The sequence below is a fragment of the Leucopleurus acutus genome, assembly GCF_964270905.1.
Source record: "Leucopleurus acutus genome assembly, chromosome: 16".
Classification (NCBI taxonomy): Eukaryota; Metazoa; Chordata; class Mammalia; order Artiodactyla; family Delphinidae; genus Leucopleurus; species Leucopleurus acutus.
This window is the reverse complement of record NC_139158.1, coordinates 38,634,561-38,661,469: the sequence shown is the minus strand read 5'-3', so window position 1 is coordinate 38,661,469 and position 26,909 is coordinate 38,634,561. Positions and strand designations below refer to the sequence as shown.

The 26,909-nt window shown below is 59.1% G+C and overlaps 2 protein-coding genes across 2 annotated transcripts; both read right to left on the bottom strand.

Annotated features, from left to right (window-relative positions):
• Positions 1–6,784: 6,784 nt before the first annotated feature.
• Positions 6,785–9,982, bottom strand: MRPL28 (mitochondrial ribosomal protein L28). Its single transcript, XM_082856189.1, has 6 exons — positions 9,947–9,982; positions 9,278–9,575; positions 8,439–8,591; positions 7,984–8,118; positions 7,802–7,888; positions 6,785–7,193 (listed from the first exon to the last, which is right to left on the bottom strand). Exons 2-6 carry the CDS (start codon positions 9,563–9,565, stop codon positions 7,086–7,088), a joined length of 771 nt encoding a protein of 256 aa, XP_082712315.1. The 5' UTR covers positions 9,566–9,575; positions 9,947–9,982; the 3' UTR covers positions 6,785–7,085.
• A 1,438-nt stretch (positions 9,983–11,420) lies between these two features.
• Positions 11,421–20,519, bottom strand: PGAP6 (post-GPI attachment to proteins 6; the record flags this gene model as incomplete). The annotated part of the gene is made up of 13 exons (XM_082856188.1): positions 11,421–11,808; positions 12,157–12,273; positions 13,100–13,246; positions 13,315–13,493; positions 13,901–14,037; positions 14,455–14,578; positions 14,654–14,741; positions 15,141–15,460; positions 15,544–15,812; positions 16,013–16,140; positions 16,413–16,605; positions 16,687–16,864; positions 20,390–20,519. The coding sequence occupies 13 exons, from the start codon at positions 20,517–20,519 to the stop codon at positions 11,512–11,514; spliced, it is 2,307 nt and encodes a 768-aa protein (XP_082712314.1). The 3' UTR covers positions 11,421–11,511.
• Between the last annotated feature and the right edge of the window lie 6,390 nt (positions 20,520–26,909).

The window sequence follows — 26,909 nt, the reverse complement described above, 5'->3', positions numbered from 1 at the left end:
GGCCCCTGCTCCTAGGAAGCACTTCATCCTGCCCTGGCCTCTTACAGGCCAGGAGGTCCCCCCCACAGAGATGGAGAGCTGAGCACTCTGCCATTGCCGGTGCGGGCAGTACGCTCACAAACGGGCACGGTGGTCACCTGCTTGCTCCCGCTCGCTCAGAGCCCGGAGTCCCAGGCCCCGCAAGCCGGTGGCATGCTTGTCTCAGGGTCCCTGCACAGACCACTCACCCAGCAGACCTGACACAGCTCCCCTTATGCCTGCCGGCCCCCAGGAGTCAAGGGCAAAGCCCCAAAGCCAGCACACTCCATGCCAGGGTGCCCTCCACACACCCCCAACTCAGGTCTCACCCTGTGTCCTGAGGGGGTCCTGTCAGTCCAGGCTGAGGGGCACAGCAGGGACACCTTTCTGCACTGCCTCTCTGGAGGATTCTGACTGCGAGGGTGTGTCTAGTGGGCTCAGGGATGGAGGATGGGCATCGAAGTCTCGATGGCCAAGATGGCTCCCACCAGCCACAGGGGCTTGGGAAAGAGGAGGGGTGAGCAACCCACCCACCCCCAACCCAGCACCTCCCCAACTTGGGGGCCTCAGCGTCACCTGCCCAGCTCCTGCCTCCCTGGACACTTAAGCGTCTGCCTGTGTTTTGGGCCGGCCAGAGACTCTGGGCACCTCCTCGAGCCAGGGTATCCTCCTTAGCAAAGTGAGAGTCCCAGCGTGATCCTGCTAGCCTCAGAGGTCTGTGTGTGACCCTCCATGAATGGGCCCAGGCCATGAGATGGAGCCCACGCCGGCTGTGGTCTCAGACACATCACAAACAGAGGACTGGGCCTCCTGGCCTCACCCACCCCCAGTGCTATTTCCCCAGGAGCACTGGTGTCCACATGGAAGGGCCAGGTTCCTAGAGACCTCGGCCCAACTTCTGGAAGCAGCAGGTAAAGTCCCACCTTCCCAGTCAGCCTCAGGCTACTCCCCTTCTGGTCTTGGGGCTGCCTGCCCGCCTGCTGCACTGACCCTCACGCCGGGCAGACTCCCCCTCTGTCCTCTCTGTCCCTGTCCTGGCTGCCCCATCCCCTAAGGCCTCTCCCAGTGCTGTGAGCGCTCACATCCATCTGAGGGTTATTGTTTCTCCTTCCACCTGACACATCTCATTCCACCCCCAGCCCCCACCCCGGCCAAGTCCCCATAGTCCTGGGGACCAGGGCCACCTCTCGAGCTGATAGCTAGGGGCCTTGGTGGCGGGAGGCAGGGAAGTGCTGCCCCAGGTGGGCCAGCTGCCCCTGTCCCCAGCCCACCCCTCCAGGTCTGCCTCCGCCACCCACCCTCCACTTTGCCATCCTTCGATGTCTCTCTCGGCTGCCTAGGAGCCCTGCGGCTGCCGCGGACCAGTTGTAAGTATGTGATTATGTATGCCGGGTCCCTCTGGCCCCTTTGTTGCTGCAGAATCTGTCATGGCAAACAAAAGTGCACTGGATTAGCCACAGTGGATTAAAAGATTTGCTTCTCAGAGTTTACCTAATAACCTAACAATCGCACTGACGGAGGCTTTGAACCTCCGAGACACACTCGCCAGGCCATCTGGGAGCCCTCAGCCTCTGCGGGCAGCAGGACGGTTGGGGTGATTACAGGCAGCCTCCGCCCGTCTTCACACCCGGCTCGGCCGTGGCGGGCCTGAGCGCTCGGCTCCTGCCAGGCCCGTCTGGGCCCAACGTGGAGACGAGACCAGACTCCAGGAGAAGAAAATGGAGGCTCAGGTTGGGGGCCAAGGCCCAGGCAGGACCTCCTTCCAGAGGGCCCGCTGCCCAACGCCAGGTGTGGGTGGTGGGCACCAGCCCTTGCCTGCACGGGCCCACCCCCCCAGGGGCATCCACACGTCACACACAGCAGCAAGGACACTGCAACATGGAGTGCGGCCATGGCCGGCAGGTGACACTCCGGGCTCCACCATGCCATGGCGCACAGCCCCACGGCCAGCGCCCCTCAACGCGCGTTCCTGCACACACGCGTGCACACGCGCACACACACACGAGCGCGTCCCTCTTTGATCTCCAAAGGACACTCCATTTACAAGCTCTTAATCGCAGCTGCCTTTTCGGGCCCGTCCTCTGAAGTCCCGAGTAATGGGATTTGGCGCTTCTGATCCATCTTGGGCTGACCACTCCCCGTTATAGGTGGATGTTTTTTCCTTTTTTTCCGCCTTTTTTTTTCTTCTCGAAAAAATGCTTCTGAAATCGCACTGCCTTGACATGCCTGTTGCCTAGCCCTGGGAGCAGTGGCCGGGCAGCTGTTACGCCCAGGGCCTCGGCCAGTTGGGGGTCTTTGATGCCGCCTCTACGTGAAATCTGCCGAGAAAGACCCACGAGAGCGATTTTCGGACCTCGGTGCACTGGGATTCATCCTGCCTTGCGCCGTTTCCTTTGTCTCTCTTCCCATGACCCTTCCTTGGGGTACCTGGGGAGAGGGGCCCGGGGTGAAGGTGCAGAGGGTGGGGTGGGCTGAGGGCTGTGGGCTCAGCCACAAGAACAATGGGCAGCAGGGAGCACGTCCACCTGTCTGCCTGTCTGCCCGTCTATCCGTGCGCCCACCCAGCTTACCTCACCTGCCTGGCTCCGTGTGCCTGCTCCCGCCCCACCGGCCCGCGCTCCGCCATGCTGGGCCTGGCTGTCCGTCCGAGCACTCTGAGCCACTCCAGGAAGCGGGTCCCTGCTCTTGGCCACTGTGTGGCTGCAAGGAAGAAGCGTGACTCTAGGCTGCAGCTCAGGCTCCCACCGCCGATTGGCTGAGGCAGGGACCAGATGACGGCCTCGGAACCCTATGGTAGCCATGGCAACCAGCCCCTTTAGACACCGCCACCCCCGAGCCACTCCTGACTGCGGAGGGAGCAGGCGGCACCGCTGGTGGGCCCGCGCCAGGGTCCCCTTGGAGGGTCAGGTCAGACGTGGCTGGATGGTTGCTGCTCCTGCACCAGTTGTTGGGTGGTTTTTTGTGTGTGTGTTTCATGCACGTCCAGTGTTAGGGGTCCCTGTCCCTCTCTTGGGACATGTGCTAGGCCACTCCATGAATGCCCTTCCTGATGCCCTGGCAGTGGCAGGAACAGTGTCCTTGCAGCCCCTACTGAGAGGAAGACTTCAGGTCAGGCTTGTCCCAGGAGCTGAAGGCCAGGCCCAGTCTGGTGAGAAAATCATGTGTGAGGGCAGCAGGAGGAGGAGCAGGAGGAACTCCCCACCCCCAGGAGGCAGATCCAAGCTCTCCTCCACCTCAGACCCCACAGGGCCTCCTGGTCTCACCTCTGCCTGCCAACCCCTCCGCAGCCCTCTCCTTAGTCCTTTGGACACACAGACACACACAGCCCCAGCATGGCCCTGCTGCCCCACAGACCTTGTGTCTCCACCCAGTAGGACCCTGGGACACTTTCCAACCCTGTATCTTTGCACCCACTCTTCCTGTGGCCTGCCCCAGGGTCTGCTGGCCTCAGTGAGGCCTTCCTTGATGTCTCAAGGCCACAGCTATTCAGCAAGGGCACAATGCAGCATCACTCCAAGAACTGGCCATCCTGGGTGTTGCAGGACAGAGAGCAGCCCAGAGCCACCCCCACCCCATCTCCATGACAACCCCTGGCCTTTCAAAAAGCCTGCGGAGTCAGCACCTCCTGGTCAAGGCCCCCACATAGGGCACCTCAGAGCCCTAGGAGGCCCAGCCCCACCTGCTGAGCAGAAGATGGAGGAACACCTGCAGGGCTTGGAGAAGCAGGTTTGGGCCTCAAGCCCCCAGGAAGAAGCCAAGGCTGAGGCAGGCCCCTGCCGAGGCCACTGCCAAAGCCAGAGGGACCCAGGAGTAAGGGGGAGCACGGAACAGGAGTCCAGAGTGGTCACACATCTGAGGGAACAGGCACAGGGCAGGCTGGGCTGGGCCCAGAGTCACAGGGCACAGACGCTGCTTGGCCAGCACCCTGAACTTGTCCTGAACTCTTCACACTGGCCTGGCCACACCCCAAGCTGCCCAGTCATGGGGCTTCCACCCCTAGCCTTGGGGCATCCCCTGCTGTGCTGGATGCCATGCGCAGACAGATCTTGTCCAAGGGCAAAGTGGGCTGGGTCACCTGTGGGTGGTAAAGGGGCCAGGGCCTGAAGCCTCATTCTGGGGCTCAGGGTGAGCAGGGGAGGACTCTGGCATGCTACGGCACAGAGTGCCAACCTGCGCAGGGCTGGTGCTGCTGGGCAAGTTCTCCTGACCCAGGGCTCCAGCTAGGGGGCAGCCAGTGGCGGTGGGAGGAGAGGGGCTCAAGGGGGCAGCAATGGATGGTGAAGGTTGAGGTGGGTCCCAGTGCGTGTGGATGGGCCCCACAGCAGCTCCCTTATGCTCCCAGCACCCTGACAGGGCTCCAGTTGCCCTCTGCACACCTGCCACCCTGCAGACCCTGATAGTGAGGGGTCAGGCACAGAGCCCTAGACTGAGCCCTGCCCCTCTCAGCCTAGGTTGTCCCCTCTCTAGGTAGGGTTGGTCCTTTTGCCTGCCCTGGGACACAGGGACAGTGGAATCAGGCAGTGGACACAACAGGGCCTTGACACATCACGGTGTTGACGGCCATGCTACTGTCAAGGCCTCCAGTGCTGGTCCCGAGGGCCCGTCCCCAGTCCATAGCCATAGTGATGCTTCACCCTCCTGTCCACAGCCCAGCATGGAAGCTGACTGGTTGAGCTGTTGTCATAGAAACACACAGCAGGGTCGATCCAGCTGGTGCAGACAGGGGCATGGCCTGTTTGCAGCCATGGGTCAGTGCAGGGCAGCTCATGCTTCCATAGGTTTGACCTTGATCAGCACAACCCCCTGCCCTGCACCAACCCAGGGTTCCGATGGGCTGCAGGGCCTCAGCCAGGGCAGAACTGGAGCTCTGACAGAGCAACAAAGAGGCTGTGGTTGAGACTGTGCAGAGGTGTGGTTGACGGAAATGAAGGCAGCTCAGGGGCCTCCGCCTGACCAGGGCCAGGAGGGTGGGACACGTGGAGGGCAAGGATGTGTGGCTGATGGGCAGCTCAGCTCCTGGCTCCATGCTTGTGGATGAGTGCAGCCCTTGTGTCCTCTCCCCACTCCCACCTCCCAGACGAAACCAGAAGGTCTGGGTTATTGTTTTCTTGGGGCTGGGGAGTGAGTTTGTCACTCAGTGAGGGCTTCTGAACCTTTCCTGAGTCAAGGATTTTTGTGAGAATTTGATGAAACTGATGCTGCACCACCAGAAAAATGCTCATGTTTTAGTTCTGGGGCCAGGACCACACTCAGACCCCCACCTCAGCCCAGCCTCAGGCTATGCAGGGGGCAAGTTACCTGCTAAGGGCATGCCAAGCTCCTCCCAGGAGCCAGCAGAAGCCAGCCTGGGCCCACCAGTGCTGACAGGGAGGCCAATTCCCCCCTCCATCCACCTCTCCCCTCCCCCGTACTGCTCACACCTGGCCCAGCCCCCACCCTGCTCAGGCCACAAGCCCTATGCCAGCGCCAGGTCCCTCAGTTCCCTCGAGGCTCCAGGAATGGCACAGGTACCCCCTCAGCCTGTGGTCTTAGTTGGGGCGGGAAGGAGCAGGCAAGGGAGGGGTACCTGAGTCAATATCAGTGAACTGGGATGTTCTGGGTATGCATTGCAGGGGTACGCAGGCCACAGACTGGGGGTGGGGGTTGGGGGAAGGGGGGCGGGGCACAGAAAGGGGATCCTGAATGTGGGAGGGAACCAGGAGGTGGAAGCTGGGGAGACTGGCCCACCCAGAGCACCAGCAGTCTGTGTGGTTCAGACAACTGGGCTGGGCGCTGCCAGCCCACAGAGCCAGGCCAGGCGTGAGCTGGGCATCATCAGCTTTTGGTAAAATTCTTAAAAAATTAAAAGGGTCACAGAATAGGGATGAGGACACGTGGGGTCTCAAGGCGTCCCCGGAGGAGACTGGGACTGGTGACCTCTGGGGCATTCCCCCCAGGGCTCTGACCCAGAGGCAGCCCCCAATCCTGGATGACATCCTTGCAAGCCATGGAGCCTCCAGGGCCCTCCTGCAGCCGTGCCCACTGGCCAGCTGCATGCTCCCTATGGCCTCCCGCCCCATAAACACAGCCCAGGTGGCAGCACTTCCACGGCTCCCTCAGGGGAGCCTGGTGCCCCTCAGTCAGTTGCCAGGACCAGGTCAGAGGAACCCACCTGTGTCCTCCCAAAGAGACCCAAATGGGTCTCAGTGCTCAGGACTTCCAGGTAGGGTCAGCAAAGAGGGTCATGCCACCCCCAAATCTCAGAGCAGGAAAGGCCTCAGGTGCCTGGTCCAGTCTCCCACTGGGGGCCATATCCCCACCCAAGTTCAGGTCTGGGTCAGCTGAAGAGGGAACATCTGTGTCACAGGCCCCGCAGGCCATGTCGCTTCTGCCTCCTTTTGGACCGTGACAGGGAGGTGCTAACAGAAGCTCCAGACTCAAGGCCTTCCCTGCGAGACACTGGCACCAGCAGCACCTTCCGGGGCCCCTGCACCTCCCAGAGCTGGGGGGGTGGTGCTTGCCACCCCAAAGGCAGTGCTGGTGTGGACACCATACAGCCACTCCCAGAGCCAGAGCATAGCACCAGGTCTCTGCTCTGGAGAACATTCCAGGCAATGTGCCTTGAGCAGGAGCGAGCACAGTCCTACTCTATCCTAGGATGCCTCCCACAATGCTGGCTTCTCCCAGAGAAGAGAAAAGCACCAAAACCTTACACACCTAGGGACCACCACCCACCTCAGCTGCGTCCTGGGTCTCTGAGGCATGGGATGAGCCTGATCCTCTAAGCAAAGCAGCACACACACAGCCCAGCTCAGACTTTACTCACACTGTCCCCCGAGGATGGTGACCTGCCTTGGCAGGGCCTCCACTGCGGGGAGGGGGGGACAGAGGCAGCGAGAGGGCCCCAGGCCTCTGGGGATCCTGGGACAAGAGACCTCCTGGGGCCTCCACAAAGCCCACCCCACCCGGGAGCTGCACGGCCAGCACACACGACCATGGGTGGCCCTCACCACCACCCCAGGCTCTGTCCACGGTGCCAAAGGGGGCGGGGTGCTGAGCCTGGCTGCCAGGTCCAGGTCCCATTGCGGCTACGTCCTGCTGGCTCTCTTCTGCATCACTGCTGGCTCAGATAGTGCTTGCTGCTGAAGCTGCTCAATCAGCTCTTCCACGTAGACCTTGAACAGAGGAACGGGGTCCTAGGGAGACAAGGCAGGTCACAGTGAGGCGCCCTGGGGAGGGTGGGGATCCACCTCCTGACCAAACACCGAGAGGAATCGAGCATGAGAGGACCAGGCCCCTCTGGCTTGGCCACGGGGTCAAGCAAGGCTACTTGCCATCCGCTAGCCCCCAGCCCAGAGGACAGTGCTCTGTTCGTGGGAGAGGGGCTGCAGGGCCCTTGGCTGCAGAGACTCCGGGCAGAGAGAAGGGGCAGCAGCTGCGACAGGCCCCCTGTCCTGGCAGCTATCACACGCTCCAGACTCCTCTAGGGGACAGACACAAAAGGCCTCAGTGCAGTACTGGGCAGACCCTGGGGAATACTAGGTGGCCACAGAAATAGATGGTGCCAAGCATCCAGCTCTTATCCATCTTCCCATCCACGAAACCAGCCAGCGGGGGCAGGAGAGAGTCAGGACCTGGAGGGGAGGGAGTGGGCCACGCGGAGACCACAGCCCATGGCTCCCGCTGGGCAGCAGTGCCTTCCCAAGCCCACCCAGTGCCCCTGTCAACGCACCCCAGGGGCTGCTGCTTGGCAGCTGTGCCCACTCCTGAGAGGGCAGGGCAGCTGGTACCCACACACGCTCACCTTCTCTTCCAGGAGCCTCTGCTTCTCCACGGCCTCGTCCAGCGTCAGGCCAACCCACTCGGCTTCCGCCTCCGGGATGACAAACGCCTGGGCAGACAGAGATGGGCTCGTGGGTGAGGTCAGGGTCAGGCAGCCGGCCAGGGGACCCACGAGGAGCAGTAAGTAAAGGCTGGAGCCCTGACCTTGTACTTGTCGTAGATGGCCGCCCTCCTGTCGGGGTCATCTGGGTGCAGCTGGGGGTCCTGTCGGGCGAGCCGCAGCAGCATCCCTCGCTTCAGGTCCATCCCAAACTTGGAGCACAGGTCCTCCTTCGGGGTCTGGCAAGAGTCTCTGCATGGGGCCAGGTGCTGTGGGCAGGGCCCTGCCCACCCCACCAGCCGGCCCTTCCAGCTTCCTCCCCAGCAGCTGGCAGCCCCCAGGCCAGCCTGGTGGAGCACTTTAGGCCAGGTGGGCAGCCCCAGCACCCAGACCAGAAGCGAGGAAGGTCTAAGAGCAGAGAAGGAGACAGCTGTGCTCCCTCGGCCACATGGGCAAGATGGCCGTCCACAGTGATGAACTCCCACTGGGGCTGCCCAGAAAGGGACATGGTCTCATTTACATCTCACAAGGAACCCCAGTGTGGTGCAGATCTGCTTGCCTTGAGAATGTAGAAGTCAAACCCGTAGGCCTCGTCGATGAGGTCCAGGGTGCGCATGGTCACGGTCACGGTGAACCTGGTATCCAGGATCTCACTGTAAAGCTCACGCTGGAACAGCTGCGGCTTCCACACCTTCTTCACCCTCTTGGAGAGCTGAGGGGGCAAGAATCTTGGTGAGCGTTGCTGCTTCTCCCCACACACTAGAGTGGGGAGACTGGGCATATGGAGTTGCACGAACCAGTCCCAACCTGGGGACCCTGTTGCCCACCCAGAGGTCAGCTTCTCCCCAGACCCTGCCCAAGTTGCTGGTGTTTATTCCAGACACACCACACACACAACCATAACTCCACGGTCCACAGGTCATCATATCCCAAACCAGGGACCAAGGGGCCAAAGGCAAAGGGAGACTCTAGCCTAGGAGGTCTCAAAGACATAAGCCCTCTCCTCCCCCCTGCCTCCCCACCAGAGGCAACACAGCTCAGGGAGCAGACTCAGGAGACCTGCTCCCAGGTGAGCCTCTCAGCCTTCCCAAATGCCAGCCCTGTAGGTGTCACAAAAAGTAGGGAAAGTATGGCGGTCAAGCTGACAGGTGATCTTAATCCTCATTCTCCATCTCTTCTCCCCACTCAGGGCTCCTCATCTATACACTTAATCTGGCTGCCAGAACTGTGACTTTTTACTCCTGAGGACACTCTTCAGATGGAGCTGTGTCTCCACCAGACTATAAGCTCCCTCTCCCCGAGGGGTGGGGGTCCCTTTCACTGTCCAGGTACTTCCAGAGCCCGGAGCAAGGCAGCGAGGCCCAAGAAGTACCGCTCAAGCCCGTCCTGCTCACCCACCTTGTCGTTGTTGATGTATCTGTGACCCTGCACCCAGCCCTCGCCGCCCCAGAGCCCCAGCTGGGACTCCGGGGGATAGTGAACGGGAATGGGCACGTCCTCCACGCGCTCCCGCTGCCCGTTCTTGGGGTTGATCTTGATTTTGACCCCGTGTGGCCTGTAGTGAACGGGAGTGGGCGTCCGCGCCTCCTCCAGGGAACGCAGGTAGTGCTGGGGCAGGCGGGAGTAGATGCCCTCCCGCAGCCGGAGCTGCTTCCACAGGCCGACTGGGACCTTGTGCAGGGGCATCGCGGCGAGCCTGGCAGGAGGCAGGGACCACCGTCACGCGCGCCCGGCCGGACGCGGGCCCCGACCCCCACCCCCGACTCCAGCCCCCGGCGCCCCGCCCCATTCCTACCCTCACGCGCCGCCTCGACCCCTGCCCCATGGCCCCGCGCGGCCCCGAGCCCAGCGACGTAACTCCAAGCGGCCCGACCCCCCCCCCGACTCCCGCCCCCGGCCCCCAGCCCCATCCCGACCCCCGGCTCCGCCTCCGTGCCCCCCGCGCCCGGCCCCCCGCGCGGCCCCAACCCCAACCCCGAGCCCCCGCGCGGCCCCGACCCCAGCCGCGTAACCCCGGGCGGCCCAACCACCGCAAGACCCCAACTCCACCGCCGGGCCACCACCTACCTAACCGAGTCCCGCTCCCCGGCGGAACCGGAAATTGTGTCGGGGCACCTTGCCCTCCACTCGCCGCTGACTGGCTGCAAAGCCGGTCGGTCTACACCCACCTCGTCCAGCCCCCTTTCACGTCTTTAGGGACCGTGGAAAACTCGCTGCGGAAACGGCGGCAGCTGCAGGCACCGTCAGCAAGTGTGGGCCCATTTCCCGGGAGCAGGGACTTGTCATTCTCGGTCCCACCTCCCCTCCTCCCGGAGGAAGCGCAGAAAACAATGTAAAAACTCTTTTGCCGTGAAACATCATGTAGAATATTAAATTCACCAATCACAGTGCAATCAGAGCTACAGAAAAATACGTCTTAAATGTCTTGAAAAAATTCCTCCCCAAAATACTGTATATAAATGTTTCCGCTTTACAAGCCTAGAGAATGCTCCAGTGGCCAAGTGCTGGGTGACTGGGGGTGCGGGAAGCCTCCAGGGAGGCCGCAGCCTGGACAGGACTCAGAAGGGAAGACGCCAGGGCCAAAAGATGGGAGAGTGCGTGCCCCCCACCCTGGGCTCAGCAGCCCTGTCCAGCACCCTCACACAGACAGCAGCCCCTTAGGGAGGAGCAGGGCACTGCTCCTGGGGCAGTCAGCAGCCCTTACCGTGCTTCCACCACAGAGGAAGGAGAAAGGCAGGGCCAGGCCTCCAGGAGCCCCCTCCCAAAACGTGTGGTTGGGCCAGTGGGGGGCGGCAGCCATCACCTTCTCTCCTGGGAGTAACTCAAGGAGATGCTCCCTAGACAGGGCCCAGGAACCCAGGGGTCAGTGGGACACAAAGATGGGACAAGGTGTGTCCTGCAGGCCCAGCACTCCCAGAGCAGCTTGGCAGCCCCCTCCCCAGGAACCTCATCTCAGGGGCCTGCAGCTCCAAAACTGAGAGCCAAAGGGAGTGAAGGGGGAGGGCTGGACAGCCAGAAGTCAGCCTCCCCCATGCTACCCATGGCAGCTGGCCCTTACGGACACCCCAGTGACATCAGCTCCCTGGTAAATGTGGTCACTCCTTCACATGGCAAATGTATTAGCAGGGGGCATCCCCATGCCCGCGGCAGGCTGGCATTCAGGGGCACAAAGTGTCAATGAGCCAGGGATGGCATAGCTCCCAGCCTATGGGGCAGGGGCCCATGGGAGGTGGGCTCAGGCCTCCTCGGCCCACCTGGGTCTCTCATACCACAGCCTCACAAGGGAATAGGGCAATGGGGGACTCTTACACTATATCTCCCTCCAACCATCCCCAGGCCAGAAGAACTCAGAACCTGACCCCACATGGTACCTGTGGTCTCCAGGCAGCCAGGCCCAGGCCGCAGGGGCCACTGCAGATACCAGCTGGGACCTGCAGAGTGACCGAGTCAGCTGGCAGCCAGTGGGCACAAGGGAGTTGGGGGTGTGGTCCTCTCCTCAGGAGGAGAAAGCAAAAGAGTGCTCAGGGCAATTTTATTCAGTTGGAAATGGATCTGGACAGGGTCCCTCTCCTTTGGTCCTGCCCCTGGCTAGAGAGATCATCAAAGCTGCAGAGGTCCCCAAGCTGGCTGTGTCATGTCACTGTGTACAGCTCGTCCCGGTGGTTCTTGCAGATCTCATAGTGGCAGGTGAGCTTCTGGGAGCAGGCCCAGGGCTTGGTGTGCTGTTCACGTGGTGGCAGCAAGAAGGCTGCGCTCCCTGCCAGCAGCATGTGCCAGATGCTGTGGGTATAGTAATAGTTGTCGCTGGTCATCATGGAAGTGTAGATGGTGATGGCCACAGCGGCCATGGAGATGCCGGGCAGGAGGTAGAAGACCCAGCGTTGCCAGGAGGGGGGGTAGCAGTGGCGCCGGCGCCCGCAGCGGTACACCTGGAGAAAACCACCGCACGAGTGTTGGCACAGGGGCTGCAGCCACAGCTCCCAGGGGCCTGCCCTGGTCTGGGAGTGTGGGCTGCTTGGAGGGGTTCAAGGGCACAAAGATCTATGGGTTCCTCAGGCCCAGGCCCTGGTTATGAAGCCACACTGAGCCCCTGTGGGTGCCACTGGCAGCCCTCAGCAGATCTGGAGGACTCAGACCCAGGACTGAGAACATGGCCAAAATGAGGGACCATGCTCTCTCCTCCCAGAGTAAGGGTGTATGGAGAGCCCATGCTCTTTTACCCCAATTACCAGGAGAGGGAGCCCGGGCAGGACCCCAGGCCTGCCCTAGTTCCTTACCCACATGGTGACCATGACCACAATGGCAAAGAGGCAAGGCCCCATTGTGTTCCAGGCGGCCCTGCGGTCCAGCTGCAAGGACATGGCGAAGACCAGAGCGCCCAGGAGAAACAGAACCTGGGCAAAACACAAGGACGATGGCAGGGTCACAGGAGCCCTAGGCCTGGTTTGTCTTTAATGGCACAAGGTCCAGCAGGAGCAGGTGGTTTGGGCCTGCTGGTCATCCCACTGTCCCTACTGCCCCCCAGCACCTCTGCCAGTCCCCTTGGAGCAACTGGCACACCCTGCCCTGCTCTGCTGGCTGGGAGGGAGGTGCCCCTCCTCCAGCTCCTGTATTGCTGGGATCCATCAGTCCCAAGGGTCCATCTACAGGTGGATTTCTAATGTGTTCTGTTTTGGCCGTGCTGCACAGCTTGTGGGATCTTAGTTCCCTGACCAGGGATTGAACCCACGCCGCCCTCAGCAGTGAAAGCACGGAGTCTTAATCACTGGACTGAGAGGTAATTCCCCACAGGTGAATTTCTGGGGCACAAACTTGGGCAGGCAGGGCACCAGGGCACGCATCTCCATCAGCCAAGCCCAGCTACAGCAGAAAAGTCCCTGAAGTGTCCTCAGCACCAGGGACTCCAGGAGCACAGCTGGGTGCTTCTCAGGGAGGTCTGGTCCAGGGTTGGGTCTCCAGACCTCCTCTCTGAATGGGGCCCTGGGAGAGAAACAGGCCTCGCCCAACCCTGCCCACCACCTTCCTTTCCTGGCATCCTCCGAGCAGCTGACACAGTCCCTTCAAAACTGGAGGCAGCCTCTTCCCGCAGGCGACTGGTCAGTACAAGAGGTTTTGAAGGGCAGCGGCCAAACCCCCTTTCTGGTGTCTCCCTCGACACGCTGTGCACAAGGGCTTCCACCCACCCAGAGCCCAGACCCCGGGTATCAGGAAATCGCTCACGTATTTCAGGGCAGCCTTCAGCCGGGCCATGCAGAGGACGGTGACCCAGATGGACACTCCAGAGCCCAGGAAGTCGCAGTACTGCAGTGTGTCATAGTTGAGGATGCACAGCACCGCTTCACCCGGCTGGTCGCAGGCATGGTAGAACTGTGGGGCCGGGCGGTGAGCAGCAGCCCAGGTCCCCCTACCACCCCCAGGGGAGCAAGCAGGCCTACCGTGGAGAAGAACATGGTGTAGGCGTAGACGGAGGCCTCCACCAGGAGGGAGCGGTGCACGGAGATGGCGATGGGGGCCAGGAACACGAGGTTGCTCAGGGTAAGCAAGAGGGCAGCCGCCTTCTGCTGGGCCGCCGTCTGGGCTGTGCTGTTGTCTGTGCAGCTCCACCCACGCCAGCCTGTGGGCCGAGGCAACGCAGGGGGTCTGAAGCCGGGCAAGTCGGGCAGGCTTGGCAGGGGGCACTTTGGAACCTCAGGGCCCGCCCCTCACCCAGGGCCCTGCAGAGAAGCCCCTTCCTCACCCCTGAGCAGGCCGGGACAGGTGTGGGTAGGTGTGGGGCACATGTGGGTAGGTGGATGCCAGTATGGGTAGGTGGGGGCAGGTGTGGGCAGGGGAGGCCAAGATCAGAAGGCAGTACCATCTCTGGAGGTGCCTCTCTGTGCCCGCACGGGGGCACGGTAGGGGTGGGAAGGGGGCATCTGTCCTTGCTCTTCGGGGGCAGAGCTGGGATGGGCTCCCAGAGGAAGGCACAGGGCTGGGAGGCCAAGGGCACGAGTGGGGGGAGACATCAGGACTGTCCCTCACCTGCCTTGCAGCTGCAGCCCGCATACAGGTAGCCATGTCTGCGCAGCAGGAGGCACTGGCCGTAGGGTCCACAGTCATTCAAGCAGGGCACCAAGTTCAAGGTGGTCTCCACGAGGACCGAGGCCTGCTCACACTCCCTGCGAGGAAGGGGCCATAGGAAGGCTGGCTGCTGAGGTCTGCCGGTCAGTCCCCCACCAGTGCTCCCAGCAGGGTCTTGGACACATGAACCCAGAGTTGAGGCCCCCGAGCTCCGAGCCCTGGAGGACAGCAGCCACAAGCTCTGCGAGGCCAAGATGCCCCTCTTCTTCCCGCTGCCCGAGTACCAGCCTGTCTGGGGCTGTGTCCTGGACCAGTCCCCCTGCTTGTGTCCGGACTCTCAGAGCTGCCACAGGAAGAGTGGCCAGGTGGAGGTGGGGAACCCTTTAGAACTCCCAGAAGTCAACTGACCCTGCACGGCTTGCAGGAAGTTGGGTCAGTCCCAAACTGGGATGCGGGCAGCCCTGTCCATGGTCCCGAGCGCAACCATGTGGCCGGCTGCCCTCAAGTTTACTTACTCAGGTCTCTCAGGGCACATGAGCTGCAGGGAGAGGTACCAGTTGTCTGTCTCTGGGTAGGGGATGATGAGGTTGGCCGTGGGAGAAGAGGCACTCAGAGACAGGGGGTGTCCCTGGAAGAAGGCTGCAGGGGAGGAGGAAGGCCTGGTCATAGGGAGCCAGAGGGCCTGCTGGTCCCTGGGCCGGATGCCACCTATACCTGTGGTGCAGCTGAGCGAAGCGTTGAAGCTGAGCAAGGGTGAGGCAGCAGTCACACAGGCTACCACTGAGGTGTTGGCAATCGCAGTCTGGAAAGGAGGCCATTCAGGGTCAGGCCCTGGCCTCCACCTCAAGTTCACCCCTGGTGCTGGGTGCTGTTCTCTGTGGCCCCCGCTGGCTCAGGGCCTACCAGGACCCTTCCTCTCCAAGCCTGCGGCACCCAGCTTCTGACCCTACCTGCAGCCCTGGGCCTGCCGACGGGGACCTGCTGCCCCGCAGAACAGGCCTTCTGTTTCTCAGATGGTGCCTGTTCTGGCCCAAGGCGTGCTGGGCTCACTTTGTTGCCCGAAAGGCCACCCCAATCCCGTCTCCGTGCCAAAGTCGGCACAGGGAGGCCTGAGCAGCATCACTCCCCCCAGGCAGGTCTGAGCCCTGGGCCCTGAGCCCTGATCCGAGCCGGGCCTCTAGGAGCTCTTGAACCAAGGTACCTTGTTGACCCGCATGGAGATGGTGAGGGAGCCCCCGCTGTCCATGCCTGTGTTGAGGTTCAGCCGCATCACCGAGGGCATGTCCGACTGCACGAGCACCGAGACCCTGTCCAGGGGCTGGAAGCGCACAGATACCACGTCCACGTCTTCCCGCAGGACGGGGAAGCTCCTGAGGCAGAAGGAGCCGCCGCCCACCCTGCCCCTCCGGTCCAGGTCCTGGTAGCTGGGGGTCGGGGGCAGCAGACCAGTGGAGGCGTTGCTGCTTTGGTTTGGGCTGCTCTGCAGAAGGTGCTGGAAGTTCACACTCCACGGCCTGCAGGCTGTCAGGACCACAAGGGGCTCAGCTGGTGGAAGGCCTGAGGGTGGAAGGCAGGGGGTAGAGCCATCTCCCCGCTCAGCCCACCTGTGAGGGCAGCCACAGCACTGAAAGCCACGGACACACGGGGCCCAGCAAGGCTCTTGGCCGTCACTTGCAGCCACCGGTCCCAGGGTGGTGAGGGCAGCAGCAGGTGGCAGGCCTGGGTGGGGCCGCTGCAGGTGAGCACCTTCTGGAAGTTTCCAGGCAGGGTGGCCGAGCCCACGGTGAGGCGCACAGGGCAGCCCAGGCTCCCATTGGACGCACAGCCCTGCAGCTCCAGCCGCAGCTCCTGGGTGTACTCAGGGACGAAGACCCTGCAGCCAAAGGGATACGGCCTCACTTGGGCTCTGCAGCTTCAACCAACCTCCCCATATACTTCACCCTCAGAGTGGTAGCCAAAGGCCGCGAGACACCTAGCCCCCACTTCTTAGCATGACCCAGAGACACAGACCCACTGCTCTTTCACCCACAGTGAGGACAGCAGTACCACCCACTCCACCCAACCTCCACTCACTTGAGGTAGCTGGGGTGGGAGAGAAGGGTCTGTGGAAGAGGCACGTCAGGCTCCAGGATGGAGACCTCGACCACTCGCACGACCAGCATGTCAGGCTGGAAGATGTAGGCACAGGTGGGAACAAAGCCCTAAGGAGAGAGTAGGCACAGGGGAGAAGGGGAACCAGGAGGGGGCAGCAGGGCTGGACCAGAGAGCCCTAGGGTTGGGGGAGGTGGGGCTGGACCAGAGAGCCTGTGGGGAAGGGTGTCAGGGCTGGACCATAGAGCCCTAGGGTGGAGGGGCAGGGCTGGGCAACAGAGCCCTGAGCAAAGTCTGCCCTGGGGAGATGAAAAATAGGGACTGGCCATTCATGCACTGTGGGGTCCTGCCCACCCCCTGTCCCTGGAGGGAGCCCCCTTACCTTCACCTCAATCTTATGGGATGAAGGGGGCAGGTGGGCGGCCACAAACCAGTCCCCGGGTGCTGGGTGGGAGATGTTGATGGAGGCGTTGCTGTGCAGCATCTTGAGGAAGAAGGAGGGCTGAACGGAGGTGTTGTCAGGGAAGCTGGTGCCCAGTGGGTTGATGACGGGAGGGGCACCATAGCGGAAGTACCTGGAGGCAGGGAGAACAGGGCAGGCTCAGGTGTCGCCCAGGCGGCTCAGGCGGGGGTGGGGGCAGTGGGCGGGCACCTACACGGTGATCTCCACGTTGGTGCAGGTGGGGCCACTGCCCCTGGACACCTGCAGCAGCCAGCGCAGCAGCACTGTGTCTGGGGGTACCCGGAAGTGGAAGAGCCTGGCGCTGCCATACCAGCTGTAGAAAGCCAGCTTCTGCGGGGCCTGCGAAAACTGCTCCGACACCAGCCTGGCATCTGCGGAGAAGGCGCTGTCAGCCGGGCCAGGGTGCCCAGGATCCCCCTCCCCTGGGGAGAAGATGGAGGCCCTCATGCCTGGCCTGGGCCAGAGAGAAGGGGCGAGGGAAGCCATGGAGCCCCTGGGATGCCTGGCATGCCCACTCTGACCTCGGAAAGGTCACTGCTCCCCCCCAGCCCTTGGCAAGGGCCCAGGGCTCAGAAGTTTTCACTCAGGCATCACGTTCCCACTCACGTGCACACATCCATCTTTCTAAACCCCTCCAGCTCTGCCAATGATCTCTAGCTCACAGGCTCAGTCTCCCACAGCCATTCCTCTGCCAACTTTCCCCAGATCTCCACATCCCAACCACCAGCCACCCCTTATCAACAAGGCCCAAGCCACCCAACACCGATCACCCCAACGGTCTCAGACCTTAGAAGCAGGAAGAGCCCCACTCAGACGGCAGCTCCTCTCCACACTGGTCACAGCCCCCCTCCCCTCCCTCCACTGCAGCCCTGGCACATCCAGGGCTGAGGGATGGAGTCTGAAGGGCACAGGAAGTGGTCAGGGTGGGACCCCCCCAACTGCCCTGGGCACTGGACGCCAGGACACTCTCCCCCACCTCCTCTGAGCCTCCCTAGCTCCAGCATCCTTGATCCTGGTTCCACTGGACAGGCCAGGGAGTCCAGGTCTGGAGGCTGGCCGCCTGCTCAGGCCATGATTTGGGATACAGTTGCACCAGAGCCGTCACCCCTCCTCACCCAGACAGGAAGCAGGCAGAGACCCTGTGGGGAGGGGACCTAGGCTGGAATGGCTACCCCCCAGCTCCAGTGGGCACAAGCCCCTGCAGAGTGGCCCCAGCCCGGGGCTCCCCTGCGCCCCAGTACTGGCAGTAGCTCCCAGGCCCCCACCTCCGTGACTCGCCAGCTGCCCTCCCCCACACACTCCAAAAGTTTGCACTTGCAGCCCCCTTTTGTCATGCCAGCCTTTCCCAGACCAGCTCTGAAGGTCTGCTGGGACTGGGCACAGAGGCCTGTGGCCCCAACCTGGATTAGGACCCTCCTGGGAGTGTCCGGCACAACCTCGGCTGGAGCATGTGTCTGGGGCCCATGGTGTAACCACCTGCCCCATGAGTGGGTGAGGGTGCCCACTCACACCCCCCCTCTAGGGCCTCCCAGAGAACAGGCATGCTCTGGTGCTCTCTGTGTCCCAGGGGTGGCTGACAAGGCACCTGGGCTGCATGGTAGGAAGCGTGGCCCCAGTGGCCCCAGGACTAGCTCAGGCCTTGTTCTCCGCGTGACCTTGACCATCCCTTCCCCTCTCTGGGTCCTAGCTTCCTCTGAGTTGGCTGAGGCGGACAGCACCTCCCTTTGGCTGCCGCTCCCTCCATGGTTAATGGATGTTAAAGGGCTTTAAGAAGAAAGGCATTGTGGACACAGCAGGGTGTGGTCTCCCTCTCCTCTGAGCTGGGTACCTCCCCCTGCCCCACTGGGAAACTGGCAACTCACACCACCCCAGCAGCAAGCCCGGGCCCTTCCAGGTGGGCCAGGTGAGCAGGTAAGGGAACCAGGTGAGCAGCTGGCTTTCCTGCCAGCCTCCTGACCCTGCCATGGAAACACCCTGAGAAAAGATAACAGCCCACTTGCAAAGCCAGTCTGAGCTCGGAGGAGCCTGGTATGGGGGGCTGGGCAGGGGTAAGCATCACATAGGACACACTCCAGGCTTTCCAGGTCTACTGGCCACCAAGTCCCAACTGCCAACTGTGGCCTGAGTGCCAGGAGACTAGCAGCCACTGAGCTAATACAAACTTTCTCCTGAGGCTGCTGCAACCCTCCCCCCCCACCCCCCCACCCCAGGACCACAGGACCTTAGAGAAACAGTCAGCCAGCCCACCGGGCACCCAGCTTCTAGATGGGGCCAGGCAGGGGAGGTCCCGCTGCAGTGTGCAGCCCCCTGACCAGAGAGTGTCCAGGTCCTCTGGCCCCTGCCAGCCCTGGACACCTGCAACCCAGCTGGTGGCTGTGAAGTTTCAGCAGGTGCATGAGAGATAAGAGGGGTCACCCTAAGACCCAGTGGTCCCCACTCCCAGGCCACACAGCCCCTCCAGCACTGCACCCCCAGCTCTGCAGCTCTCCATCTGAGCCAGATGTGGAAGACACATTTCTGATACCAGGGAGCACCAATCACATGCACACCTGCTCTGCCCACAACCCCCTCCAAGGACACAGGGCTGGGGGTAGGAGAAAGAAAGTCTCTGAGCCTGTCCTGGGAACCCTAGTAAGGGCACCCTGTCCCACATCCTCCAAACCAGGACAGGCACACAGTGCGGAGACCCTGCCCACCCAGAGACCCCAGAAGCCAGGATCACACAGAAATCAGGATCACTTCAGCAGGCCTGGGAGGTGAGCGGCTGCCCCAGGTTTTCCATCTCCATAAACTCTTCACCAGTGACCCCTCACCTAGCCCTGATCCCGGAAAAGGAGGAAAGGAGAAATCAAGCATGACTTTCTCATCTGTACCCGATGGAGCAATTTCATCAGGGGCCCATCTCGGGGAAACTGCCTTTCATTTCAAGCTGTGCCAAGCTCAGAAACCAGAGGCACAACCCTCAAAGAAACAGGAGCTTGGAGAAGCAACATTTCAGAGAAGGGGGGATGGGCTGGGAGCCAGCCCCAGGCTGTGCTGGGTAAGCTGCCTACTGCCCGGTGGGGTATCTGGGCCCTCCCAGCCCCACCAGCCTGCCACCAGAGAGCCCAAGGCCTCAGGAATCAGGCAGTTTACTCAGCATCCTCAGGTATCCTGCAGAACCCCAAGGACAGCACCTTCTGGTCTAGCCACCGCCTTGGGCCTTCGTCAAAGGGAGTGGAAGTTCCCAGACAACACAGAGGTGCCCATTTCTCAGAACCACTCTGGCCTGCTAGTGTCCTGAGGACGACTGGGAGTCTAGCCTCCAACAAGCAAGGTCAGCTGTTGAAAGTGACCGCAGTAGGGTGGTGGTCACCTTGGGAGGAGTGGAGGCATTACACCCACCCCAGCTGCTACTCTAGGATCTAAGCAACTTTTTCCCAACTCTGGCCCTCTCCCAGACCAGATGAGGACCCAGGAATCCCACGGCCCAACGTTTCTTCCCAGGGGCTCTTAGCTCCCCCCCGCAGCTCTTGGAGTCCCAGAAGAATCCCCCTGGGCCACTTCACCCCCACGTCCTGGTGTGCGAGGCTCGTGCCCGACCAGAACCCGTTGGGAGGAGGAGGAGCAGGAAGGAAGGGAGGACTCGCTCCAAGGGGACCGTCTGGCTGAACCCGGCCCCGGGGACAGAGGAGGGGGCGCGGGTGTCCCTTCTACCGCCCGCTGTCACACTCGGTGCCCCGCAAGGGGCCGCCCTGCGCCCCCAACCCAGGGTGGGGACCTGGGCCCTACGTCCGCGCCAGGTGAGCGCACAGGTGCCCCCAGGTGACTCACAATCCCGGCCGCTCCCCCCACTGTTTCCTCCGCCCCCCAGCCCGAGCCCCCGGGATGGCGCCCGCGGGTCCGTGCTCGCTCACCGCTCTTTTGGCCGTCGCCGGCGGCGGCAGGCGGGGACCGAGCGAGCAGCAGCAGCAGCAGCAGCGGCACAGCCACCGGCACCACCACCGCCACCGCCGCGCCCCCGGTCCCGGTCCCAGCCTGGCGCATGGCTCCGCGCTCGGCCCGGCGCTACCCGACCCGCGTACCCGGCCGCCCACCCCCGCCGCCGCTCGGGCAGCCACGGCCGCCACTGCGGCCCCAGCCGCCGCCTCTGCCCTGGGTTCCCATCGTCCGGGCCGGTCCCAGCCGCCGGCGCCCCGGGCACTTCCGCCTGAGAGGCCCCGCCCCGCCGGGAGCTGGGCCGGAGAGCGGCGCCGGGCGCACGGCGCTGAGCTGGGCTCGGGGAGCGCGCGGGGAAGGCGATCTGAAGGAGGGTGCGGGGCGGGGGTCGACGCGGGGCGGGGGTCGATGCGGGGACCAAGAGGGCGCGCAGGGAAAATGGGTCGGAGGGAGGTCCGGACTGGTGGGGGACTCGGGCCCGCGACAGTGCGCAGGTGGGGGAGGCGGGGCGGGATGGAGTGGAGGGTCTCGGGACACGTGGGGCGGAGGGAGGAATGGGGGCGAAGGGTGGCGCGGGACCCCGGGGGCCGCGGGGGTCTTGGTTCAGAGAGAGAAATGGTGGGGCGTGACTTGGAACGCGCAGGAGATTCGAAGCGTCCGCGGAGTGTCCCCACATGCTTTCTGGATGCGCTAGGGGGACCCCGGGACGCCAGTGTGTTTCGGTCCCTGCTCGTGGGCCGGGCGCCGCGCGAGGTCCGGTCAGCCTGCACCGGCTCCTGCCTCCCGGAGCTAGACTCCCCGGCCGGCCTCCCGGCGCGTCACACCACAAAGGCGCTACGAGTATGTGTGAAAAACACTTTCATGGAAAAATGAAAAGGCTCCTTGTACATATTTCGTACACTGTGAAGGTGGCGATTCACGTCAGTGGGTGGGACTCACTCACCCTTGACATCCGGGTAGATTCCAACAGATTAAGGATTTCAGCGTGAAAAGGAAACGATGGAGGGACTGGAAGAGTACATGGGGAAACTTTTTCACAGTTTAGGGGAAGCGAAGGCTTTTCTACATGTGACCCAGTAGGCTAGAGGCAAGATAGAAATTCAGCTACGAGCAAAACTGAGTAACCACACTCAAAAAACAAGCCTCAAATGGGAGGACACTTGCAACTCACATCACAAAGGGCCGATCTTAATGAGATTACTAATAATAAAGAGTTCCTACAAGTAAATAAGAAATATCAACTCTCCCACAGCAAACCACCAGAGAAGATTCCTGGAAAGGATATGCAGATGAATATTTCCCTCCTTAGAGAAATGCAAACTGAAAAGCACCCAGAGGCCTTCTTTCACCTAACAAATCTGCAGAGATCAAAAAATTTGATCCTACCGAAAGGGCGGCATTGCCCACAGACTTTCTTAGGTTTGCTGAGCCTCCCGGGAGCCCCAGTCCTGCCACCGCTGTGCATTTTCCCTGCAGATATGGTCACAGAAGCGTGAGGCTGCATTCAAGTGCAGCATGCACCTAGATATTGGTCATGAGGGTATGGGCATTAGAGTCATGGGTACCCAGATCGAAATTCAAACACTGTGATATTATAAACACTGATCCAGTGGGCTGTAAAAGGAAAACCAGGAAGCTCTGTGTACTAATTGGGAATGGTCTACCAGGGGGACTATTAGCTGAAAAAAGGGAAGGGCAGAATAATGTGTTCAGAAAGCTACCATTTTTGTAGTAAAAAATTTTTTTAATTTGCATATCTTAAAGACGTAGAATGCCTGGAAGCATCCAGCAGCCGGGGAGGGAAGGGAGCCCTGTGGCCGAGGATTGGTAAGAGGGGCTATACCTGTTTGCACCTTTCGAACTTTGTACGTATGGGGGTGTTCGCGCGTGCGTGAGGGTTTACCGGTCGGGAGGGAAGAGAAGCTGACCGGGGAGCCCAAGGCCACTGAATGCTGGGGGGTAAGGGGGGACGGTGAGGCATGGTGGGAGGGTGGGGGAAGGAAGTCCCAGGTGTGAACCCTTAAAAGAGACCCTTTATTCCTCTGGAATCTAGGCTGGACCCCCCTCACCCCTGGCCGAAGGGGGCTCCCAGGTTCTCAGTTTAAAGGGACAGAGACCAATTCTGGATTTTGCTGAGCTTCGATTTTAGTGCACTGTACTGATCCAGATCATGCTGGGGACAGCAGCTGTGGTCAGCACTGAGCCCTGCAGACTGTTCCAGCCGAGATCCATCCCTGCCCCAGGCTGGGCTCAGCGGTCCCCCACCAGCCCTACCCACTCTGAGGGTCACCTCAGTGTGAGGCTCCCGGGCCAAGCTCCCCAAGCAGGCAGGAGAGGAGGCATCGGTGCTCCATCTAGGGGGCTCAGGAGAACTCTGCTACGTAACAGAGTATTAATAATGGAAAGGAGGGACTTCCCAGGTGGTCCAGTGGGTAAGACTCCATGCTCCCAATGCAGGGGGCCAGGGTTCAATCCCTGGTCAGGGAACTAGATCCCACATGCATGCCGCAAAAAGGTCCCGCATGCCACAACTGAAGCCCAGCGCAGCCTAAATAATAAATAAATATTTTTTAAAAAATGGAAAGGACCCACCTGGGAGGCCAAATGTGAAGATGGAAACAGGCCCAGTGGCAGGAGGCCCCTTCTCGAGGTCTTGCGGATACACGGTTCTGTATCCTACCTCACACTACACAGAAAAATGAATTCCAACTGGATCAGGCTGTCAACTGTCAAGAATAAAATGATAGTGCTTGCCTCAGCAGCAGCATGGCCCCTGCACAAGGATGACATGCAAATTCGTGAAGCGTTCCATATTTTTAGGCGGGAAAGAGGGGAGGGATAAATTGGGAGATTGGAATTGACATTTACATACTACTATATATAAAATGGATAATTAATAAGGACGTACTTTATAGCACAGGGAACTCTACTCAATACTCTGTAATGACCTATATGGGAAAAGAATCTAAAAAAGAGTGGATATATGTATATGTATAACTGATTCACTTTACTGTACACCTGAAACTAACACAACATTGTAAATCAGCTATAATCCAATAAATTTTTTTAAAAAAGAATAAAATGATAAAAATATTAAAAGGAAACTAGAACACGTCCCTTAGAATACAGTCATGGGAAAGAATTTCTTGAGCAAGACAGGGAACCGGGGAACATGAAGAAAAAGTTACTTATTTGACTACATTTTTTAAAATGCTATGTAATTATAAAAAGTGTGAAAGGATAGACGTCATCAATTAAGTCAAAAGACAAATGGGAGAAAACATGTGCTTTGTGTGATAAACGGTGAATATACCTAAGATAGAAAGGAAATTCACACACTGAAAAAAAGACAGTCCAAAAGAAGACACTGGAAATATCCCATATCCCGGCAATTTACAGAAGATGAGAAAGATGAAAGTGGTCCCCTGGTGGCAGTGAGTGACAGGGGCAGATGTTGCCAGGGTAGGATGCCCCAAGAGTGATGCTCTGGTTTGAGTGCTCCCCCTTGGCAGCCCTCACCAGCTTCCCTGGGCTGGCAGATGCAGGTCAGGCTACCTGGGACCCCAGCTCCGAGAAGAAGCCACCCACACTGGCTCCCCCTGCAGTGACCCGAGCAGGGGTGAAAAGAGGTCTAAAATGTTTAAAGTTGCAGTCCCAAAAGGATAGGAGAGAACGAGGCAGAAAAAACATGAGAAATTTGGTGAAAGACATTAATGTACAGATTCAAGAAGCTCAGTGAATCCTAAGAAGAAATTGTACAAAGAAAATCACACCCAGGCACATAATAGTCAACTACTGAAAACCAAACAAAAAGAGGAAATATTGAAAGCATCCAGAGAAAAATGACATTCAAGGGAATAACAATTCAAACAACCTATGACTTCTCTGCAGAAACAATGGAGCAGACAGGACAGGGGGGAGGAGAAAACAGACCTACATGGTTGCAAGATTCCTGCATCTTACATGAAGTGGCACAGTATAAATTCTAAATAGTCTGTGAAATGTTAGGGATGTAATTACAATCCCTAGAGCAACCAGTATAAAAATAATGCTAAGGTATACCTAAAAATCCAATAAATAAATTAAAAGGTATTTTAAAATATTCATTTAATCCGAAAGAGGTCAGGAAAGGAGGAAAATAATATAAATCAGAGGGGGCAAACACAAAACAAATAATAAAATAGGAGACCTAACTCCAACCATATCAATAATTACATTAATTATTCATGGACTACACACTCCAACACTCCAATTAAAAGGTAGAGATTATCAGACTGGATTTTCTAAAAAGCAAGACCCAGCTATCTACATCCATAAAGACACAGATGGGTTGAAAGTAAGCGGATGGACAAAGACCCAGCATGCAATAATAAACATGAGAAACTGGAGTCCCTATATTTCTATTAGATAAGGTGGACTTCAAGACAAAAAGTATCACCAAAAAAATTTTTTTTTCATAACCATAAAAGGGTCAATTCATAAGGAAGAAATAAATATGTATGCACCTATTAAAAGAGCGTCAAGAGACTTCCCTGGTGGTCCAGTGATTGAGACTCTGTGCTCCCAATGCAGGGGGCCTGGGTTCGATCCCTGATTGGGAAACTAGATCCTGCATAACACAGCTGGGAGCCCGCATGCTGCAACTAAGACCCAGTGCAGCCAAATAAATAAATAATTTTTAAAAACCAGTTCTTGGGCTTCCCTGGTGGCGCAGTGGTTGAGAGTCCGCCTGCCGATGCAGGGGACACAGGTTCGTGCCCCGATCCAGGAAGATCCCACATGCCGTGGAGCAGCTAGGCCCGTGAGCCATTGCCACTGAGCCTGCGCGTCCGGAGCCTGTGCTCCGCAACGGGAGAGGCCACAGCAGTGAGAGGTCCGCGTACTGCCAAAAACAAAACAAAACATAAAACCAGTTCTCCATAAACTTCAAAGAATTTGGGTGATACAGAATATGTTCTCTGACCACAATGGAATTAAATTAGAAATCTATAACAATAATTAGGTAACTAGAAGTCAGTGAAAATCAGACTCAGGGTCTCCTGAGAGGCTGCTGGTTTGCAGGTGTTGGGGAAGGGGCAACCTGGAAACTTCCACGTTTACCCAAAGAGGCACAAGATTAGAAACAGCTGGAGAGCCGGTGTAGGGCAAGGAGACAGCAGCAGCAGGGCTGGTACGGAGTCTGGTTCTACTGGGTTGCCCCCTCCTCCCACCCTGCAGGGCAGGGTCTCTCCAAGCAGGAATGTCCCAGAAATTCAAGGCTGTCGCCCCTCATTCCCCACCCATCTCATCCTTAGTCAGGCTGCAAAAGTGTCAACGGGGGCTTCAGTCATCTCAAGGCTAGACTGGGGTAGGATCTGCTTCTAAACTCACATCCGTGGCTGTGGCCTCAGGTCCACACTGGTTGTTGGCCAGAGACCTGGGTTCCTTGTCACATGGACCTGCCTGTAGGGCAGCTGGAGCTCTACGCAGGATGGGGGGGAGGAGAAAGAAAGAAGCAGATCAGCGGGTCTGGTCACCAATCCTGAAGGCAACCTCCCATCTCCTGCTGTTTTCTCCTTGTCACTGGGTGCAGCCCACACTCAAGGGGAGAGGGTTACGGGAGGGTGTGGGCGGAGTGGTTTTCTGTTATTAATTTGTAAGAGTTCTTTATAAATTCTTCATACTAGACCCTGATCAGATTTATGAGTTGCAAATATTTTCTCTGGCTCTGTAGCTTGTCTTTTCCCTTTCTTGATAACCCCACGCTGTTCACCTAAACGGGTTTGGTCAGCTGAGAGTCTCACTAGCAGTGAGGGGTTCCAGTGGTCCACATCCTCGCTAATATCTGGAATTTTCAGACTTGGAGATTTGTACCATGACTTTATTTGCGTTTCTCTGATTACTCCTGAGGCTGAGCACCTTTGCGTTATTTACTGGCTGTTAAAATTTCCTCTTTGGAGAAACGAATCTTCAAGTATTTGCTGTGCTGTTGGGCCATTGGTATTTTACTCACTGATTTCTGGTCATAGAGCACTAGACGTGCACAGGTTTTAAGTGGTGGAAATATTCTTTCCTGTTCTGTGACTTGTCTTTTTCTTTCTTCATGGTCTGTGTGTGTGTATTTAATATATTTTATTTTTAAGAGTTTTAGATTCATAGCAAAATTAAGCAGAAAGTGCAGAGAGTTCCCATATACCCTCTGCCCCCAAACATGCACAGCCTCCCCCACTATCACCATCCCCCACCAGGGCGGTCATTTGTTACAGATGAAGAACCTACATCCTAATCATCCACAGTCCGTAGCTTACATTAAGGTTCACTCTTGGTATTGTACATTCTATGGGTTTGGACAAATATATAATGACATGTATCTATCATTATAGTACCATACAGGGTAGTTTCACTGCCCTAAATATCCTCTGTGCTCTGCCTGTTCATCCCTTCCAGTGCCCAACCCCCAGCAATCATTGATCTTTTTACTGTCTCCAGAGTTTTGCCTTTTCCAGCATGTTATATAGT